Source organism: Mastigoproctus giganteus, chromosome 12, assembly GCF_048544385.1.
Source record: "Mastigoproctus giganteus isolate SK-2022 chromosome 12, ASM4854438v1, whole genome shotgun sequence".
NCBI classification, from domain to species: domain Eukaryota; kingdom Metazoa; phylum Arthropoda; class Arachnida; order Uropygi; family Thelyphonidae; genus Mastigoproctus; species Mastigoproctus giganteus.
Window position 1 is genome coordinate 55,294,106 of NC_143586.1, and position 22,242 is coordinate 55,316,347.

A 22,242-nucleotide genomic window follows, 5' to 3' on the forward strand; every position below is an offset into this window, starting at 1 on the left:
CATTGGGTTCTCAAAGCTGAAGTATAATTCAAAGGCTGACTACCATTAATAATAAATAAGAACAAAGTAATTAATAGCCAAAATTACAATTTGTAATTTTGGCTATTAATTGTTGACTTACAATCTTTGGCTATTAATTATTGACTTAAATCTTTGGCTATTAATTACAAAATAATTAATAGCCAAAATTACAAAAATTGCATTTTTTTTAGCAGGTAATAGTGCAGAATTTTATGAAGAGATGACAAAACGTTATTCGTTCATACCAAGCCATTTTAATTTATTGACAAGAAACGTATTAGAAAAATATATCATTAATATGAAGCAAACGTTTCGATGTATTTCTAGAGCCATTTTTGTACAAGCCTATGACATTAATGATTTTGAAAATAATCACACTGCCTTTCAAATATATACTCTCCTATGTTAGAGCAGTTTCAATTATCTTTAAGCAAAATAAATTAGTAGCGGAAGTCAGTGGTTTCTTAAACCGACTGCTAAAACAAACTATTTATTTTCTTTAATAGAAACACTCACATCCTTTGCAGAAAACAAACAAAAAGGAAGATGTAAAGAACAAAAATAGTTTATATACATTTTGTTGCTTGCAACAGCCAAAAAAGTCTACGACAATACACATCTCTAGATAAATTAGATAAATTAATTATCTGTTTCCCTTTACAGTTTTGCCAAAATAGTTCTCTCTTTTTCCTATCTACATTTGCATGTCTTTACACAATAAGCGAACAATGCCGCTAATAATTTATTTGTGTAAACAAGACATGTGCATTTGAATATGACCAGGTGCTGTGAAACCACGTATTCCTATTCTATGGATGGCAAGTGGATTGTAGAAGATTTATCTCTCTACAGAATTTTATCAAGTCAAATATTGCTATTTTCTTTTAACATTAAGGGTTTCATTAGAAGAAGAATACAGACGATGCCAATTTTTTTTTTTTTTTTTTAAATATATATACAGTGGCTAACTAGTTCGTGTGATAATCTGTAGAGGGCATGCGACTTTCAGGTTTTGGATAAGAATCTAAAAATTTATTTTGTTTTCATAAATAGATAATCATCACAGAATATAAATGACTACAAAGCTTTTAATTTATTCCTCCATGGATATGTTTGTAAGGTCATAAAACAGAAAAAAATAATAAACAAGACAAAAAAACCTGAAAAAAAAATAATCACAAAAAATGCCGAAAAAAAATCCGAAAAAAATAAAACACAAAATATTCCGAAACTAAAATAAATTAAACCGAAAAAGGTAAACAAAGCCAAAAAATATATATATAAATAAAGTCAAACAAGCCGAAAAATTCAAAATGATGACCAAACTTATCTAAATCAAATTTAGACTGCGTTTTTAATTAATAATATATTTTTCAGTAATTTTCAAACTATATTTCGCGTTTAAAAAACAATTTTTATAAGAAAGATATAAAATAATACAGCAATAAGCGAAACATATCCTGAATGTCGAATGCCCTAACTTTCTTAACAAGTATAAAAAGCCAGTAGGTTAGCAGAAACTTATAAAACAGCTGATATCTTGAAACGTCGAGTGATGTAGGAGTTAATCCATGAAACCGGTGGTTACCAGTTTGTCCAAGAAAAATTTGACATCTGCAAGCTCAGAATCCCGGATGCCGAGAGACTTGAGAAGGCCCAAATCACCTGTCTCCACTGCCATAAAAACGTTTCGTAAATGATCAAGATCGTTGCGCATCAGATGAAGAGCTTTACCAAAATCTTCTAAAGTCTCACTCTCTGAAAGAAATGAGGGTAAGATTACCGAACCGCTTTGATGGGAAGAAGTGAAAGACAAAGATAAATAGAGCAAGTTAAAATAACCTGTTAACTATAAATCTTTACTCTAGATAGGAATACAATAATATTTAATATAACTGCCTTTATTTTTTTTCAGCATAGATGACCGATGCATTGAGTCTGATTGCAAAATTTTGTGAAATTTGGAGTCGAAATATCGATTGGTCTTGTAAACATTAGGATTTGTTTAATATAAAATATGTAAATAAGAAGTAAAATTTGTTCATTGAGAGACACCTCTTTTTTTTCTTTAATTATTTAAAAATGTGCGTAATCTTCCCTTAGTATGGAAACACAGGAATTTCCATTACAATAGAATGTTTCAGCAACAGCTTCGATGAATATTTTTCTTAAGTCATTTCGAATAACAAAACTCATGCAATGCTTACAGCAATATCAGCATTAGGAGATATTATTTGTCATGTTTCCAGATGATGGTCACATTGTTATTTAATCGGAAGGACAAGTATTAGTGCCGAAAAATCACTCTTGTTTAAGTCTTCTACAAATTTCTAATTTCGTTATATTTTAGAGTTAAATTAAATTCTATTCTTCGTCAACTGCTCAAAAGCACCACGGAATTTTCAGCTATGGTAGGATTCTTTTTATTACTTTCAATAGTCCTTTGAATTGTTCTAGTAAATAATTCGCTATATGAGAAAAGAGAAAATCAAACGCTCTGCGCAAGAAATAGTATTACTAATTTCCTGTTTTATTATGGAGTTAAGTAGCAGTCAATCTGCTTATCAAGTTCTAAAGGTTAGTGTTTCATCAAGCCTACCGCGGAGACATTGCTTCTAGAGTTATGGAATAAGAAATTAATTCTTTGGAACTGGGTATGCCATATTATTTTTTGTTTACATTTTTCTTGAGAATTTATTGCTTCTATTTTATACTGGCTGTTATCATAATTCTTGTTGCCTTGCCATATTACACAGGCACTGTAATTCGATTCACTGTGTTAGGCTGAAAGATGCTGCACTCGTGCTTTTTGTAGATTAGTTTTTTTTTCTTTTTTGTTCATGGAATAAAAAAAGTAATTTGTTTCTCACTTATTTTCTTCTCAAGTCTATTTCTTCTCAATTCAGGCCCTGTTTCCAATTTTCTGTAATGCACTGCTTTTGAAAAAGGACTGATTTTAGGATGGCGAACAGTACAAAATTCCCTGGATAGATGAGCAATAGTTCAGAATCTGAATACGCCTTGTTAGTTCTAGTACTGAAATTGGAGATAGATAAAATGAGGATGGAGACGTAAGAGACGAAGATGCTGATAACTTGAGGAGGTGATCAAGAGCGTGGGAGTCTAAAAAGTTACAAATGGTTTCTTGCAGACAACGTAATTATTTCTAGTGGCTAAGAATTAAATCAGTCTTTAATTAGGTGAAAGATAACAGGTAGCAAACATCCTTCTAGTACTTAAGACTAATGAAAACATTTCTAGGTTTTTAGTGTTTTTTTTTCCCTCTCTCTTTTACGGAGAAAATGCTTTCTGATGATTGGCCAGCTTGAGGAATTCTCTGTTGTACCGAACTGTTTATTTTTGGGCAAAGGAAAGCGATCCATTTGAATAATGAACTCTGCGTCTCTGCTGATTACAATGTAAAGCTTACCTTTTGCGGCATTCAATTAGCGCTGTAACAGTATCGCATAGGATCGATCTCAAAAGTAATTCGCACGATTCACGATGTTAATTAAAAGATAAACACATTTATTCTTACTACAGTAAGCGTTGTTGTAATGCTTTTGGCTCATCAGCATGTTTGCTGAACGAAAAATCTGAATTTTCGGGATAAAAAATTACGCAACCCTCGCTTGAGACCGACTAACTCAGTCAGGGAGTGAAAAAAGCCCATAAGCCCATAAATATTCTTCGAGCCATTGATGGGATTCAAACTTTTCCACCCAGTGTGGGGAAAACGGTACTTATATGTACTGTGCTCCCCGCAGGGGCGCACAGTAAGTGTAGCCGTTCACTAATTTCAATTTCCAATCAGGTTACATAAGTTCGTGCTCAGTGTTAGGATGAAACTTGAAAATACTTTGAATATAAAAGTATTTTCAAAAGATTTGAAAGAAAGATTGTACTACATATTTTTAGAATTCTTTCCTAAAAATTTCTGAGATTGCACTTGTTTGATTAAGTGTTCTTATTGAGGCCTTTGTTTTGTTATTAAGATCGGGCTGTTTTCTTATACAAATGATTTTTTGCGTTTCCCGTTCGGCAGAATTCGATTTGTAAACACCATAAGATCTGCACTTTCAGTCACGATTCGATTCATTCTTTATTTAATGAGGACCATGCACTACACAACATATACCGTTTTCCTTGGTGTCATCGCCTGCAGTGTTTTCTTCATCTTCATTGAAAATATCTGAAGATATTTTCTTTGTGTCTTGCATGTGCCCTCGCAGTGAGCACAGTGGTTATAATCACCTCTCGAGAATCGTCTGAAAAAAGGACTGGGCTGCAATCCTGTGAATGACACCAGGAACTTTCATGGTTTTTTTTTTTTTTTTCTTTCTTTCATATTAGCAGAGTTATTCGGTCTCGGACGAGGGTTGCAAGGTTTATTCCCTCGGACAGTGATGTCATTTTAAGAAAGCCAGCAAACGGGGCACAAAGCGCACACAATTTACAGAAAAAATAAACTTTGTTGTTGAACTGTTAGTAGGGTTACTCGTAACGTGAAAATATATCCCTCTCGCCTCTTAAGGGATTTATGTGCATAAACATTCTTCTTCTACACATTTTCATTTTTCTTTGGTCACTTTTCTTCATGGAATTTGCAAAATTTTCTCAAAATAAAGCAATTTTGATTATTTACGAATGCTATAAAGCCTGCAGCTTCGCTCCCAGCTGTCGTAGTGGGCATCCATCGAGAGTTTAAGCGATCTCTAAACTCAAACCTATTCGGATGCTTAGAGGATTACAATGAATCATGAGCACAGGTTCATGGGTACGGTCAAACGGTCTTCAGTGGTTTGAAGCATGAACATATTTAAATATTACTAGTATTGCGATATGTGAGCTTTGGAGATATTTAGTTGCTTGGTTTTAGGCACATTACCGACTTAGACCATATTGCATCATTGCATATTATGTCATAACTGTCATATTAGGGCCACCCAAGACCGAACTTGCCAATGTGTATTTTTTCCATGAATTGTGTATTCTCTGATCAATTTTACTGTTTTGCTGGAAGAAAAACCTTGCTCTTCACGCCCGAGACCGACTAACTTATCACCGAGTAAAAAAAGCCCATAAAAGTTTTTTGCGTCATTAAGGGGTTTCAGAACCCTGGCGTTCTCCACTTAGTGTGAGGTGGAATGTGATTATAATTACTGGGCCTACACCGGACATGCATATTATTATGTCAGTATAAGTGTGTGTTCGTGGGACGATTTGATTGTTGTGTGAGCTGAAATGTCTGGATTAATTCGTGGGGAATCCCTACTCCTTTCACCTGATATTAGTAACTACAGCCTAAGGCCCTCGTGGGTAGCCCAGTTGGTATAATTGCAGTCTTCTCCCATGCCGAGTGGAAAAGGCCGGAGTTCAAATCCCATCAGTTCCAAAAGCGGCTGAGTTACTTGGTCTCAGGCGAGGGTAGCATGGTTTTTTCCTCGGAAACTCGGCTTTTTCTTCCAGCGAACAATAAATCGACCACAGAACGCACGCAATTTACAGATATTTTATATACGGCGCAACATGGCCTAAGTTGTTGATACGTCTAAAGCCTTACAACAACTAACCAACCACAGCCTCAGTTGAGGAAGCTTTTAGAAATTCCTCCAGTCGTCGATGGGACTCAAACCCAGACCACTCCAAGCGATAACAAGTGGAGAAACCGCTGTAATGTTTTATACTTAATTACCTCTAAGTGTAGTATTGCATTTATGACAATCATATTATCACAGACTGTATTAACATACAGGTATGTATTTTACTCATTAATGAACCTACTTTGCATATAAAAGTAAAAATATTTAAATTATTGTAATACTTAATAACTACATATATTTCTACATATATGCTCACTGTACTTCAATGAAGTTAAGTCACAATATAGTTAAAGAAAACAACAGTGAAATCGTTCCAAAACAAGGATGGTGTTATCTTTCCCCATCTTTTGCATAACATTCGAGAATGCTAAATTCTATAATTAAGAACATGATAGCGTTCACACATTTTACTAACCTACGTCCTATTACTCAATTTATAATTTAGGTTAGTAATAATTTTACATTAATTCACCATGTTTCTAAAGCGATTGCGAACATTCAGGATGAATAGCCAGACATATCCTGCATACTTCTGCAGTCTTTGCTGTTCCATGCCAATGAATTATTGAACAACCATCTATAGCACCTTCCCCACACTTAAGTAAAGAAGGAGAAAGATAAAATTAATAATGGGGGAGGTTGTTTTATAATATGCGTTATAAAACAAATTCTCTTCCTTTCATACAACTTGAAAAGTATTTTACAAGTTGTAAAAATTGGCGATAGAATACTTTTTTAATCAACAGAAGAATCTCTTAATTTGCAAATTAAGAGATTCTTATAAGAGATTCTATTAAGAAAAGTAAATAATTTAAAAGATAACATTTGTTATTACCTGATAAAGCTACGGCTACCTTCTCGACACCTCCCAGAGGGGCCAATGCGTCTCTTGCTTTGGCACCAAACAATTTTTCCAGATAGTTTGGACCATGATTACCTAGCAGAGTTTGCAGGAAGTTGGCGGTTTCCTCTACAGGTGGGCGTTTTGCTGAAATAAATATATCAGATTTAGAACAGATTGAGTTAAAGCACACTTCATTAGTGTACAATTCCAATTTCGTTCAAAGGCATATTGTAACAACCTATTTCCTACTAGGAAATAAGTTGTTACAATCGGTATTTCTGCGTACATAAATTTACACTTTAATTAATCGGGTTTTATTTTCTATATTTGTTTCGCGATTGTAATAAAATTAGCATAGTGCATAGAGATACGGTTATTTTGATTTTTAATACAGCTGCGAGACTGTTCGGGTTCTTTTTCCCAATACAATTGACGAAATATTTATGTCGTTGTAATAGAAGTTTGATGTCTGATACGATCAGGCTCTCGTATGATTAGCTGTCTTTCATAGCTGGTCGAATAAGGACTGTATGGGACTGCATACTACAGGGTGAGCCAGGATTTCCCTCTTGAAATCACTCAGAAGGTTTTTCGTGCATTCATTCTTCTGCATTAAAACATAGACTGAGTTGCTTTGCATTAGCAACACTTCGTGGTTGTTCTAATACTTCGTGGGCCACCTTTTGCTCGTAATACAGCCACTACACGTCTTGGCATGGACTCCAAAAGGTGTTGCAGGGTATCCTGTGGTAGTGCTACCCATGAGCTGTGTCCACCATGCTTGCACATTGTCGAGTGGATGGTCGCAGCATTGAATATCCTTTTCTAGTAGGTTCCAATTACGCTCAATTCGAGTGAGTGAGTTGGGTGGCCATGGGAGGAAGAAGAATTCATTGTCATGTTCCTTAAACCAATTAGCAACCTGCAGTGCCTTGTGGAATGGCGAGTTGTCTTGTTGGTAGACGGTGGAGATACACTGTAATCAGGAAAGGATGTACTTGGTCGGCGACGATATAGAAAAGTAGACGTTGCTATCGGGCCGTTGATTAATGGTGACGCCAGTGCCTCCAGCTTGCCAAACGTTAATGGTGCATCCAAATAGCATGGTCTCATGTTGCTTTCTCCAAATGCTGATAAGCCCATCAGCATGATAGAGTTGGAAACGAGATTCGTCCGACCAAGTGACAGATTTCCATATGTTGGTGATAATGTGCCCTTATACACTAATAAGGTGCTGTGTCTTGTGTCTCGCAGTGAGTATAGGTACCCGTGACTGCCATAGCCTATATGAGCTAATGTCAGGCTCATGTGCGGGAGACCCCCGGTGCCTCTTGACCTGCAACACTATAAGTCCATGTGGATATGCGGAGTTGGGGGAACCCCCGATGCCGCATGACAGAAAACACTGCACACGAAATCTTGCCATTCTTACATTGTATTGGGTGGTTAACTGGGCTACTGTGCTGCGTCGCTGCTGTGTTACAAGACGAGACACACGACGCTCACCACGGGCGGCGACCACACGTGGCTATCCCACGTATGACCACAGCCCTTTGTCATAAACATCTACAAAATGACGATAAATTTCAGCAGGAATATTTTTGGTATATAAAACTCTCTGTATCTCTTTGTGCATGCACAACGTTGGTTGCGTTTCCATATTCAAAAGGTCCCAAACCAAACGTAACTGCAACTTAATTGGTTATGCTGCCTAACGTCATAATATCAGTGTTTTTTTTTTTTTTTCCCGTTCTGATGACAGAAGCTACAAGAAAAAGATTGAGAGACTCTGGTCTAACCCTTATGAGAGAGAAAAACGACGTATGCTTTCGGTTGCAAGGCTCGTCAATGGTCTCTTGGGCTTTCATAGTCTCGAAAATCGTATTTACAAGTCCACTTCACATACGCCCACTCTTCTTTATTATTTATACAGGTCAATTGTATATTGAATGAAATGCCATCTTCAATTGCGCCTCATCCCTCTCTGTTTCGTCCATAATTCATTTATCTCTGAATAATTTTATGATCAGTGTGCAGAACTAGGGTGAGGAATCCGAAGAAGTGCCTCACTGCCCTTCTAGACTTGTTCCGCCCCCGTTTGTGATGCATGATTTGTATAGATAGTTATCTCTCTCACAAAATATTTGCACTCTTTTATCTCTGAATCTAATTTATTTGTGACAAATAAATTTTCTGATTGTAAATTTAGTTTAAACTGTTTATGTATCTGTGATAAGACAGCCAACCGCTTTCGTAAATTTAAAGAAATACTACTTGAAAATTTCAGTTCTTGGTTACTAAACCTTATTTGATTGCAAATGATTGTTGAAATGCTATTTTGCATGATGATTAAGAGCACAAGTACCATGGAACAAAATTTAAAAAATCACTATACGTAATGGAGTTAAACAAAGATTATATCTACAGATCCATCATCAGGTTTGAAATTAGGGTTAGTCTGGAGCCAGAAGCATAATTGAGCAACTTCAGTTGCCGTGAAGTCAAAGTTCAAAGGGTATCCGAAGCTAAGAAATATATCAGTTTTCTTTGTTTATCATTTTATCTCCAGAGAAATCTCTGATCAAATTATCATTTGATCTCTGAAACTTCCATTCGTCGACTAGGAGTAGCTAACTTTGCGATGGGGTTGACTTTCTGTAGTTAACCGCTGTATGTTTGCCAATTATATGATCCAAAACTGCTGTAATTAAGTGTTACTACCTCACAAAAGTGAGTGTACGCTTACCTGCAGTACACAGGCGAGGGTCTTCATCATAACCATCTGGACAGTCGGGTGCACCATCACAGAGGTACTGGATGGAGATACAGTTTGTAGAATCACCAGGACAGCGGAATGGTTGGGTTGGATGACATCTGTCAGGGTCCACTAGAATGAGAAGAAACACTCGTATGTAGAAGTTTGCATATTAAGCATTTCGTAACTGTTAAGAATTTTTAAGAGAGAGAAAAGGAGAAAGACCAATAAAGTCTATCCTGCAAGTTTTATGAGTTTATAAACACACCTTAACTTAGTTAACTGCTCGGGATAAACATAACATAAAAAAGTATAAAGATCTTTTTAATTGTAAATATTAAAAGTTGATATTCGTAATAATAACTATACGAAATGATGACTGAAAAATAAATTCTTCACAAGAAGAGGCAAAATTAAAATATACTCGTTTATTTATATTACACATGAGAAGTGTCTAGGGAAGAAATGAGCCAAAGAAAGCTCGTAAAATTTTGTAGAAGTATTGCAGATATAGAATCCGACTATTCTTTTACTATCTGCTTCAGTTATAAAGTGTGGCTCCTTCCATTTGAATTGCATTATTAATAAACACAAATATAGGTAATGGAGTAATAAGAATCCCCATTGGGTGAAAGATACTCGTTGTAAACTGATCTATAAACTACAGTATGGACATACATTCATATAAAAAGAGAGAGAGAAAACTTTGTTGTCCTTGCCTGAGACCGACTAACTCAACCACAGGATGAAAAAAGCCAATAAAAGTTCTTCACTTCATTGACGAGATTCAACCTGGGCCTTTTCCACCCTGTGTGGGGAGGACGGTGATTGTAACCATTGTGCTACCCCCGAGCACAGGTCTATTCTTCTTTGACTAGTCTATTAGTGATGACTTTTGCAACTCCATTGGAAAATGACATCAATGGGAGTGAATTTAAAATCTCGACAATGTTTTTAGTTTCAAAACGACAGTGAATCCTAATTTTGCTGTACAGTCAGAAAGCAACTGGACGAGAATTTCGCAGGGAAGATGGATAGAATATTGAAGTGCAGTTTCTAGTACTCGTAGTGATGTGCAAGAAATTTTTAATGAAAAATTAAACAGCCTAAGAATCGAATGATATTTATTCTATTAACAGAGAAAAACAAAAAGAACTTAAATATACTATATAACACAGATTGTGAAAAAGCTACTTGAAATTTAATATAGCTTTAAATCCCTGCAGAATTACAACTAATATTTAAAGATAAATATGCAGGAAAAGTTTTGCTATTACAAGGATAAAGGTTTATCTCCAGGAACTTAAATAAACACAGGAGTATGACCAGACAGAGGGATTTCGTAATTTTACTAAAGATATATGTAAATAATATAATTAAGGAATGGAATACATCAAAACTGTGAAGCGATTTAAGAATAGAAATGCTTTTATGTGCAGATAACCAAGGCATTATTAGTAATTTAGAAAATAATTTACGAAGAACTGTTTTCATGCTGAATACAGAAGCAAGAGAAATTACTGTTCTTAGCAGATCAAACCCACACTGTCTTTTAAGGAAAAATAATCTGAAACAAGATTCAGCAAGAAGATTTATAAGAACTGGACCTTCTTTGGCAGTACCAACATTATTAGATGGTACTGAAGCATGGGCACTCCAGGAGAAAGAAATCAGCGATGGATAACAGCAGATAATATGAAATTTCCAAGACTTGTCGCCGGATATACAAAATTAGACCGGGAAAAAAATATATCGATAGGAAATAATTTAAAAATATTAATTAATTAAAATAGATAATCAATTTATTAATTTTGTTTCACCAATCAGCATCAAGACCTTCAAAATAAAAATCCTTGGGTATCTCTAGTTCGTTTATTTTGTTTTTTTAAAGGTGGAATTCATTAGATCGGTTTTCTATAACCATGTTTATTATTCTGTGGCTGTTAGGATGTAAAGCACTTATGGAATACGACACAGAATATTGATGGTTTGCTTACGATAAACCATACGTTGTTCTGTGCCTTTTGCTCCTGATATCGAATTTTGCAAAACTGCTGTGAACTAGCAGGTGAAAGATGAGAAGATAATTTATTTCTTTGCTTAATAAAGCCTATATTCAGTCCTTTGGTTGCACTGTTAATCATCGCTGGGGCAAATGCAGTTGTTTGATTATAAGCGTACTTCCTTTCCCAAGTTATTGACTTACTGTCTTCCCTGAGAAAATGTTTCATCTCAGTAATCAGACTCTGACAAAAGATCTACCAGAAAGATTTTTAACGAATACGTATTACGTTCTGTGTGGATGATCTGAGTATTTCGAAGTAATGAAACTTCACAATATGTTGAGTTTTCCTTCAAAAGAAAGTAGGCTTCCTGTTGCTATTTTTCCGATAATAGGCCATTAATACATGCTTCTTTCCATTCTAAGAATAATGAGATATTCAACTGCAGCGTTTACATTAATAAATACATGTATAGTTTAAATGGAAGTCAGATTTAATGGCCTCGGGAATTGAAAATCCAAAGACTTAAGCAATCATTGATTCGAGACTATTACAAACATTTATAAATGCTGTTCATTGGATAGTGAAGTGACCACGCCTTTGGTAATCTAAAACAGAACACTTCATTATGATGCTGTTACGTTATAAAGATGTATGTTTAGGTTACAAAAGTTTTTATATATTTAATTAATTAATTTTTTAAATTACCGTTAAGGCCAACCAAGCCATCGGTTAGAAGCAGAACAGTTGTTAATTACATTTAGAGTCAAAGGATGGCGCCACAATCTTTCAAGTGAGACTGCTTAAAATTCATCGTTATTTATATATTGCAAATATGATTGAAATTTATTTTCGAGCTCATAAATCCAGGAATATCAAACAGTTGACAATGCTACGTATCGTTCCCCAGTAGGATGAGTTAAAAATACAGCACTTCGCATGGAAATACAACGATACAGCTAAATCTTTCTTATTTCTTTTCCACTCGTTATTTTTGCCTAACTGGCAAACCACCTTTAAGAATGCAAATTTCTGAAAATAAAAATCTTGTTTTCACTTCTAAAGTTGCACATAATTATTATTATTATTATTAGCCATATAGGGCAAGGAAAAAAATTCTTTCTGAGTTATCCTGAGAGAGAGAGAGAGTCAGAAGTAGAAGGGACTCACCAAGGAAGAGAAGAATGAGGACCCTGGTTGTGCCAAGCCCATACTCACCAGATATGAGCCCCTGGAGTAATAGGGCTAATTTATAAACAAATACATGTTTGCACGTCTGATTGCATCAGTCCTATGTACAATGAAATCCCTGAACAGCGACTTACCGACCAATTCTATAATGCAAAACTGTTGCGACATAATCTAGACTATTTCCGCAATCTTCTACCCTCGTTAGGTTGTGTTTCTATGACAACCCATTAACCTTTAAGCCTCACAATAAAAAGAATTTAGCAGATGACGTTTTTCCAGCGATAAACACATTTATGCCGAGACCAAGGACTCGGTTATCTCCTTAATGTTAAAAGCACGTCGTTCTCCAGTATATCAGAAAGAGATGGGGTGCCTAAAATGTGATGCTTTGTAAGACAGTGGCATATCTTTATACGCTTCAAACATTCACTATTATAGATAACTTGCTCACGCACTTCTACCTTTTGTTCTTGCTTCAGTCAAGAAATTGTCTTTCTCCCTCTAAACAGGTTGTATTTCAATGAAGACAAGTAGAATGGACGTGAAAGTATTCTGGTAGACCTATTCTTCCACAACAATAGGACATTTTGGACGTTTACCTATATTGTTTGCACTCAGTTTCTCAGTATATACAAAACTCACGTTCTAATGCAAAGTCTTTTGTAACCCAACTTTTCGTCACTAATGGTCTTTTCAGTTTGTTAACGCCTCACAAACAGAGGTGTGTCTGACTTAATCCTCTCTCTCTTTCTATTTTTTTTTTCTTTTTTTGTTCCTCGGGAGAGTCTTAATGGCTGCCACGGAGTAAATACTCTGGCGTCATTTGTCTTGCTTAATCTTGACTCTTCTGGGTAGATGTCGTGATTGTCATGTTAATGAGTCTTTCTAGTTTCTCGTGACAACTTAAATTTGCGCCCTCTTGTGCCGTCTAGAAGTTTCTCTAATTTGTAAACGTTGTTACATTAATTATATTTTGTGTCATACTGTTTCAGAAGGTCAAGGTCTCCCTAAAGATTGGAAACGATCTTAATAGTTTTTTAATGTAAAATATGATAAATTGGAATAATCTCAGTTCAATTTTAATTACTGTAATCGGGCGATTCTTTTTATTTATTTATAAAAACCATAACTTTACAAAAATAACCAACGGGAGGCATAAATTTCAATTTAATCAATCATAAATACTCAAGTAAAAAACTTTGGTATTTGTTAAATTTACACAGAAGGTCAAGAAGGTGGAATTTACGTATTATTTTAGAATAGGTAGGGTATTTCAATGATAGATGAAGTTTAAAAATTATGTATGCCGTTTGAAGTCCATTTTCATTTCATTAAACCAATATAACATCGATCCTTTACACATGCCATGTATTCTACGAATGGATCAATATAGTATTGGTTTAATGAAATTAAAATGGACTTGAAGAAACTTCCATGTTCGTTCGTGTGTGTCGGATATTAAATTATGTAGGTTGTTCTCCTGTTGATACAGAGAAATTGTAATTTAATAAGAAGCAGGGTATCTGTATTTAGGTGGAGACTGTGGATTGTTTTTAAAGTATATAGAGAACCTGCAATGGAGTTGGATTAGAAATGGGATGTTGTAGAGCGCAGTTTTATTAATCAATTACATTTATTAATTGTAATTTAGAGACTAACAGGCTCAAAGGGTAGTCCTGCCCTGAGCCAAACTTTGGTTTGGACAGCGGCTCAACATAAGCTAAAAGGTTTTTTGGGTCAAAATAAAATATAAACTTTTCGATAGTTTTATTATTTATTTCTTTCAATTCATTTTATTAAATTCTTCAAATAAAAATATATTTTTTAATTTAAAATTAATAAACAAGTAGCATATTCATATTCACCAAATTTTAGTACATATATTAACCTTAACAGTTGCAAATGTTTCGATCATTTCATTGAGGTCTAAATCCTTGGAAATAGCATTTTCAGTTGATAAGTTTGCCACCCCATCTAACTGATGAAGCTTTTGATTTTTGATTAACTTCATCTTTGAAAAAGCTTTGTTCAGCATTGGCTTGGCCATTTTGCAACAAGAACTCCCAGTACGACGAAAAGATTTGCTAAGGATGTCATCCAATTGCTTCAGCACATAAATCGCGAGATTTTTTGGTGGGAAAAACTACCTTCGAAATGGTTTCGTGAATATTTTAATTCTTCATATAAATCGGAGCAGGAGATGACTTTCTGATCGCCGGCTATACGCAGAATTTTTAAATCGATATTGGAACTTTATGATCAACTTATACCTATCTTTCGATGACTGGATTGAGCTGTCTAAAAATGTTGAAAAAGTGGATCCTAAAATTTTTCTTCTCAATCGTTCCAACCTTAGTGTTTGTTATCAAACATTCTTTTCAGGGCGAATTCTTATTTGCTCAAATTCAATTTCCAGTTCAATTGCCACATTTTTGCATTGTCTAGAACAATATTTCCCAACCTCTTTCAGATACGGACCACAAAAAAAAGATTAAACTAATATGCAAATATATAAATAACTATTTTTTAAATATAATGATATGTAGTCGTAATTACCATATGCAGTTTATTATAGGTATATCTGTATTTACCATTAATGTTAACAGGATTGTTGCCTACATTTTGAAAAGTTATACACAAGTGGTCCGAGGACCACAGATCGGAAAACGCTGGTCTAGAAGACATTTAAATTTATCAGCTATTCTTCAAGTTTTAAGGTATTCAATTGATCTTGAAAGAGAGAGAGAGCATGTGACATATTCAAATTGACCGCTTAAAGGGATTTGCTTATAATGTTTATTTGGCTCAAAATTTCGTAACAAAAAATAAAATAATAATAGTTTATCAACGGTCGGAATCCGGATCCTAATTTCCTTTATAGAAATATTTTTTAAATTGTTCACTTCTTTCTTGCTGATTGAGAATGAAATTTTTCTGTTGCTATTTCGAAATTTGGTGTTTCGGCGTTCTGAGCCAATATCACACTGGTCTTAGCCCTTAGGCAGGCCGTGATACGTCGGGCCCCGACTTACTTGAAAGTCGTATTCTCTTTGTAAATTATTTTAAATTAAATTTGACTCCTTTCACCGGATGCCAAATTTAATATAAAAATACACACAATTGAGTTTAAATGAAATAAAACAAAATATGGCTGTAACCTTAACTTTTGGATACAAGTGTATTATGATATATAAAATGTTTGCTATGGCATTTAGTGATATGATGAGGCGAATGTTACGAGGAATTGCTTGGGATTTTTTCACCGTTAGGCCTCTGCACCACAGTGGAATAGTCCTGGAAGGATAAGACTTCAATTACGTATTAATGCGCATAGTTAGATTATGATGTTTGATGAGGATCTGGCGTACGTTTTCCATAAGATTAAGGGAAGCCATCAGACCAAAACAATAATAGTCACTTTTTATTACTGATAGTAGAGCTTAAATATCGAGTTGGGACACTAAAAATCTAGTTACTTTTGTCGAGTTAACTGGTAGGATTTTGGGGTGCTATTCACTGATACGCTGGAAAATTTCCAACTCGATTAAATCGTAAAACATTTGACACTGTGGGGAGATGACTCAGCGAAATAGGAACGCTAAAACCATCACGAGTAAACGCAGATAGAGGGGGATTTCAACGGATGAAAGAGAGCAACTGTTTTGTTCTGTACCATTATCTCCTACCGTAAGTACCAGAAAGATGTCAGGTAGCGTAAATGTTTCATCTGAAAGTGTATGGAGGACATTACGTGCACAGCAATTGTATCCATTTCCCAGAACGCCTGCACAAGAATTGTTACCACAAAATATGAATAAACGCAGAAACTTTTGTCCGTGGCTCATTTTGCAATGTGCACATGATCCTCCATTTCTCAGCCATGTTCTGGTTACAGATGAATCGCATTTTAGAAGAAAAGGAATTATCAACTCTCGAAACACTCGTGCCTCGGCGAAAGAAACTCCACATAAGACTGTCAGTACTCATTATTAACAAATCTCTTCCTTTAATGTTTGGTGTGGTGTTTTTGAAAACATTCTTAATGCTCCTTATTTTTTACCATCAAAGCTTTCAGGAAGGGCATATCTACATTGTCTGAAAACAATATTTGGGAACTGTTGGAAGACATCCCTTGCAAATCGGCAGAAGTTGTTTATGCGCGAATGTGCACCAGCCCACTTTTCTCGTAATATTTACGAATTTTTAAAAACGGCTTATCACAACCGATAGGTTTGTCGGCCCTGTACAAAAGCCACCACGATCACCCGACCCGTAGATTACTTTGTGCGGGGTCACATGAAATCCATGGTTTATTTTACGCATATTACCACAAAGGCAAACTCAGAAATCGCCTTTTGGAAGTTTCTACAACCATAAATAATAATAATAACTGTCATATTACCACTACCCGAGAACTTACTCATCTGCCCATGTGTATTATGTCCATAAATTGCGCGTGTTCTCTGGTCGATTTGCTTGTTTTACTGAACGAAAAACCCGAGTTTCCGGGAGAAAAAACCTTGCTGTCCCCGCCTCAGACAGAATAACTCAGCCAAGGAGCGAAAAAAAGTCCATAAAAGTTCCTCCCGTTATTGAAGGCCTTTTCCCACCCGGTGTGAAAAGGGGTGTTTACAAATGTGTTCGTGTAGAAACCAAGAGTATGATATTTGCCGTTTTTCAAGTCACAGGTTTTTTAATAAAAAATAATATGATTTGAATTGGGCTGTTTTGTTACATAACAAGGGGAATGACGTTAAAAGTTGTTATTAAGAAACGTTATGATGCTGTGGGTTAGTATATATTCTAAAACTTAAAATATCACGTTACCTACTTAGTGAATGGTGCCTTGCAGTCGTCTAAACTATACCGTTAGAGGGACACCACGTTTGTTTACAAATATAGCTTTATCCACTTGCTTTTATTTAATTACTTCAACTCACGTTCAGTTTAATAGAAAGCAATTATTTAAACAAAATGAGTTCATTATTTAATAAACAACTTTACAAGCAGTTCGATAATATATGTACATACTTTTCATAAATTCATACAACCTGATACGTTTTGGGTTGTATGAGTTTGCGTCACATACAAACAGCTTTGGCGATAATAACAACATTCCCCAGACCTCGCTGATAATATTTATGACTACAGACAAAAAAATAAAAGCTTTCTGCTTGGTGCTCGCACTAATGGTCTTTTGCAGAAGATGGAGTTGTCTTCAGTATTTCACATTCAGAATTTTAACGAGCTTAATACATGCAGAGTGTCATTTATCTCTTCTGGAAAACGCTCTGAAAATCTCTGACTAACTTTGGGTTGTTCAGAATAAGCAGCGAGGCAATTTGTCGCTTATTATAAAATCAAAAGTTCTATTAACTGGCTAGATGTTTTCAGATACAACACGCTTAGGGGTCAGTGTATTTATCTGTAAACCTCATTTACAGTATTTTATGGTCGGTTTGCCAGTTTTTCGAGATGAAAAATTCTGATTTTTGATGGAGAAACAAAACAAAATTCACTTGACTAACCCACTATGGAGTGAGCCCTCTTGGATAGACAGTTGATAGAATCGCCGTCCTCCCCACACCGGGTGAAAAAGACCTGAATTTGTCGATGACGAGAGGAATTTTTAAGGGCATTTTTCACAACGTGGCTGAATTAGTCGGTCTCAGGAGAGAGTAGCATGGTTTTTCTCCTGGAAACTCGGGTTTTTGTTCCAGCAAACAGATAATTGATATCAGAACACACGCAATTTACAGACAATACACGCAGCAATATGGCCTTAGTCGCTGATGCTCCTAAAACCCTACTACAACAACTATGGAGTGAAGAAAGTCCGTAATGTTCATTTAGTCCAGGCAGAAATTGAACCTAGGCCAGCAGTCGTAGTCATGAGGATCAGTTTATGGAATAGATCAGTAATGAAAAGCATTATAGTGAAAGTGTTTATTAGTTGGACGAAAAGTGAGTGTCCGAGAAAAATAAACCATGCTATCCTCGCCTGAGACCGACTAACTCTGCCATGTTGTGAAAAAGGCCCATAAAAATTCCTCCCGTCATTGACGGAATCCGAACTGAGGTCTTTACCACGCGATGTGGAAAGGACGGGATTATAGCACCTGCGCTACCCATAAGGGCAACGGACAGGATATTCTGAACTTTTGATAACTATAGCATGATATCTAGACATCAAAGACCCAAGACACTCAGTCTGACTTCACATTTTCTCCAGAAAGTAAAGTCAGACTGAGTGTAAATCTAAGTGTACGTGACCTGGTGCAGTTGCATCGGTTGCAAATGCCTAATTACAGTCTATTTGTTTCAATAATGAAGCATGTTTGATGTCCTTTTTAATGAACTATTGCTATTAACCCAGAAAGGCATTTGAAAAGACTGGGAGTGTATGGCAGACAAAGAAGCAAACTTCTGTCACTCTGCTGCCCATAATGAATGGTCATAACCTTATATATTTAGAGAATAGTGAGTGCCCCTGTCAAGTTTCAATAATCATTGCGTTTCTTTAGCGCACAGTCCGAAAGGCAGTTCATACTGTTTACTGCATGCATTGTATAAATAAGATATTGACCTCCGCTCTTCCACTTCCTTTGCTTTACGTAATTTGGTAATGGTTCCATACAGGTTTATGACAAATTAGCAATTCTCAAGTGTATCAATTCTAACGTGCATTTTATGAAGACTTGGATTTCTCTCTTCTTCTATCATCATAATATGAGTTGTGTTTCAGTTACCAAAAACTCACGTAGCATTTGACGATCGCTTTTACCGAAAGCAGTTCGAAATGGCACATTTAATCGCTATCCTGGACTTGAAGTATTCCTCTGGGAAGATTATCCGTCTTGGTTACCATAGCGATATCTACAGAAAAAGGGAGCAGTTGTGGTAAACGTTTTTTCCCAAGGGCAAACGAAGGGGATATATCATTGACAAAACAGACGACATAATCACATGACCACTGATAAATGGAAGAGGTGAGGTGTCTTGCATTACTCAGGAATAGAGACTCGAATACAACAGAAAATTCACCTGGAAAGGAGCATTGATCAAATATTATTTCACAAAATTGTTGAATTCTACTTCCTCCGCCTGGATCAACTACCTACAACTTCGATTGGGGAGACTTTAAGAAATTCCTCCACTCATAGACGGGAAATCGAATCCAGACCTCTCCAAATGAATGACAAGTGGCGAAACCCCTGTACTACCACGGAGGATACATCTTCAGCTTAATCTTCAATGGGGAAACTGTGAACTTAATTAACTTTAGTGATTCAACAACTGCATCCTGTCTTATCTTTGCTGAAAACAATTCTGAAAAAATATTTTAATCTTTTTCTGAACAAATACAATATATCACAAATATCGCATTCTCTATTCAAAACTAGTCTTGCTTTCGAGAAAAATACAAGCGATATTTGTGCTGATATTTATTCAAAGGAGGGGTAGAAGTTAAATTTTGTTCCATTTTTGGTGAGGAATCCCTAAAACTTCTCTAAAAATCGTAGAATATCCAAAAGGAGCAATCAGATTAATTTAACTCACACCGTATGTTCATGCGAACAGAGATAAATCTGCCCTGGAAAACGAGTATCTCAGCCTCCACCATACGAAGGCACAATGAGCTTCAACCTTTCTTGTTAGACATCACACCGAAAAGCACTGTAGTCAAATTCACTTGTATTGCAATAACAAAGAAAAGTAGAGCTGTTTTGTTTTGGCATTTGTTGCTCGATAGTTTCCATTGAAAACAGAAAGGGGGACAAAAAGAAAAAGAAAGAGACCATTAAAATGGAAAAGTACAACGGGGAACAATATCCTCTTAAAAGGTTGTCAATCAAAAGAAAAGAAGTGTCAGGTTCCTATTTTAAATGCAGACAAGTCAGCAAAGTCAGGCACTTAAGAAAGAGTTTCATATAGGGAATACCACTGGTGTCAACAATGCATGAAGTTTAACCACACGCTGCTTATTTGCAAGAACTTGATGGATTTTAGTAGAAATATATCGACCGATGAAAACTGCTATTCATGTGCTTTCTAAAAACACAACACCTCGAACTGCTCTTAAATCAGCGTATATTTTTATTATCCACAAAAAAGTCTTCAAATTAGAAATAACCAACTTCGTCCTATCACTCTGTTAAAACAGCCTGGCAAAGATTAAAGCTACAACTGTTCAGCAAACAGCATTTTGATTCTAGCTAACTCCTGATCCACAGAGATTTCGTCCTGGTCGGTGGTGGCGAACCTCATCTCCTTTTGGCATTTCTTCAACGAAATTAATAGTCGGAGATGGGTGGATGTCACTTATACTGACCTATCCAGAACATTATTCCATAGATCTCAACTTGCTGAAATTTAAATTGCAATCATTGGAGTGACCCCCCCAACACACACTCCCTACTGTTAGATTGGATTACTGACTACATCTCTCACAGGCCATATCGGGTAATTTATTTCGGAAATACATCAGGATAGATTTTTTTAAATGGGAATACCACAGGGATATGTTTTGGGGTATTAATATTTAACATCTACGTTAATGATCTGGCTTTTATTGACTTTTCAGAGAAACCTGTTATTCTATGCAGATGATATAAAATTAATTTCTTCGTGCAACACGCAACTGGATTGCATGCGTCTACAGAAATCTCCCGAAATATTTAGCAACTGGGCGTACGAGGGGGGTATCAAAAGTTTTTTCCTCCGACCTTCTTCTGTGTATTCTACGAACATTTTGTTTTATTGCTTGTTTATCTAGTAATATATGCCAGAAGTGCCATTGCTCCAACTCTTACGTTTCTTTTATTGCGGAGCTGAATGTGTGACAGAGAATCATCATGGATAAATTTGAATATCGATCCATTAACAAACGGATCGATATTCAGCCAAGGTCTATCCACGAAAAGAAGTCTACTGTGTATGGGGGATATCTGTCCATTGTATGATGTTGGTGGAGACAGTTGAAGTGCGGCCGGGAGAGAGTCCATGGTGAGGAAAGACGTTGGTGGCAATCCATATCTTAAACTGCTGAATTCGTGGAGAAAATTGAACGGTTGATCCTCGATGACCGCCGGATAACACTTAAATAGATAGTTTCTGAGACTGGCATAAGCTATGGATAGTGGAGAAAATAATTCACAATGATTTGAATATGAATAAGGTCTCAGCACCATGGATTTCTCGTTTGTTCACACGTCTTCAGAAAGAAAAAAGGAAGCCTACTCTGCCGAATTGATCGCCATGTGTGACAGCGATCCTATCCTGTTTTTTTACCTGATTGTTAACTGTGGATGAATCATGGATACATCACTTTGACACAAAACAGGTTTTAAAACAATGGAAACATCCATCATCACCAACTTCCAAAAAGGCTAGAGTGCAATCATCTGCAGGGTATTGTTGTTAGTTTTCTGGGATGAGATGTGAATTATTCTCACAGATTACGAGGAGAAGGGTACCACCACCTTAATACATATTATTACAGCAATTTACTGAAGCAATTACATGCAGCAATTAGGGACAAGCAAGCGGAATGACCAGCAAATGCGTGCTGTTGTTTCATCACAGCGCACCAACTCCCACACTGCTGTCAGAACCACTGATCTTGCCGAGAAATTACCATTTCATATCTTGCCACACTCTCCTTATTCCCTAATTTGCCACCTTTTGACATTTTGTTTTTTTCGTAGCTGAAATCATTTTTGTATGGAAAGCATTTTTTTGACAATGCAGAAGTAATTTCTGCAACAGAAGCATTTCAGAAGCAAAGTTAGATTTATCAAACTGGAATAAGGAAGTTCTACAAAA

At 35.9% G+C, this 22,242-nt stretch overlaps 1 protein-coding gene across 1 annotated transcript in view; it reads right to left on the bottom strand.

Moving 5' to 3' along the window:
- Window positions 1-1,420: 1,420 nt before the first annotated feature.
- The window catches only part of LOC150077078 (IDLSRF-like peptide), an 83,287-nt gene continuing 62,465 nt past the window's right edge, over window positions 1,421-22,242 (bottom strand). Inside the window, exons 2-4 of the mRNA XM_090386944.1 lie at window positions 9,215-9,355; window positions 6,460-6,612; window positions 1,421-1,779 (exon numbers count right to left, since the gene is read on the bottom strand). Of these exons, the coding sequence (XP_090243070.1) occupies window positions 1,586-1,779; window positions 6,460-6,612; window positions 9,215-9,355 (488 nt within the window). The 3' untranslated portion in view covers window positions 1,421-1,585. The remainder of the gene's footprint in view (window positions 1,780-6,459; window positions 6,613-9,214; window positions 9,356-22,242) is intronic.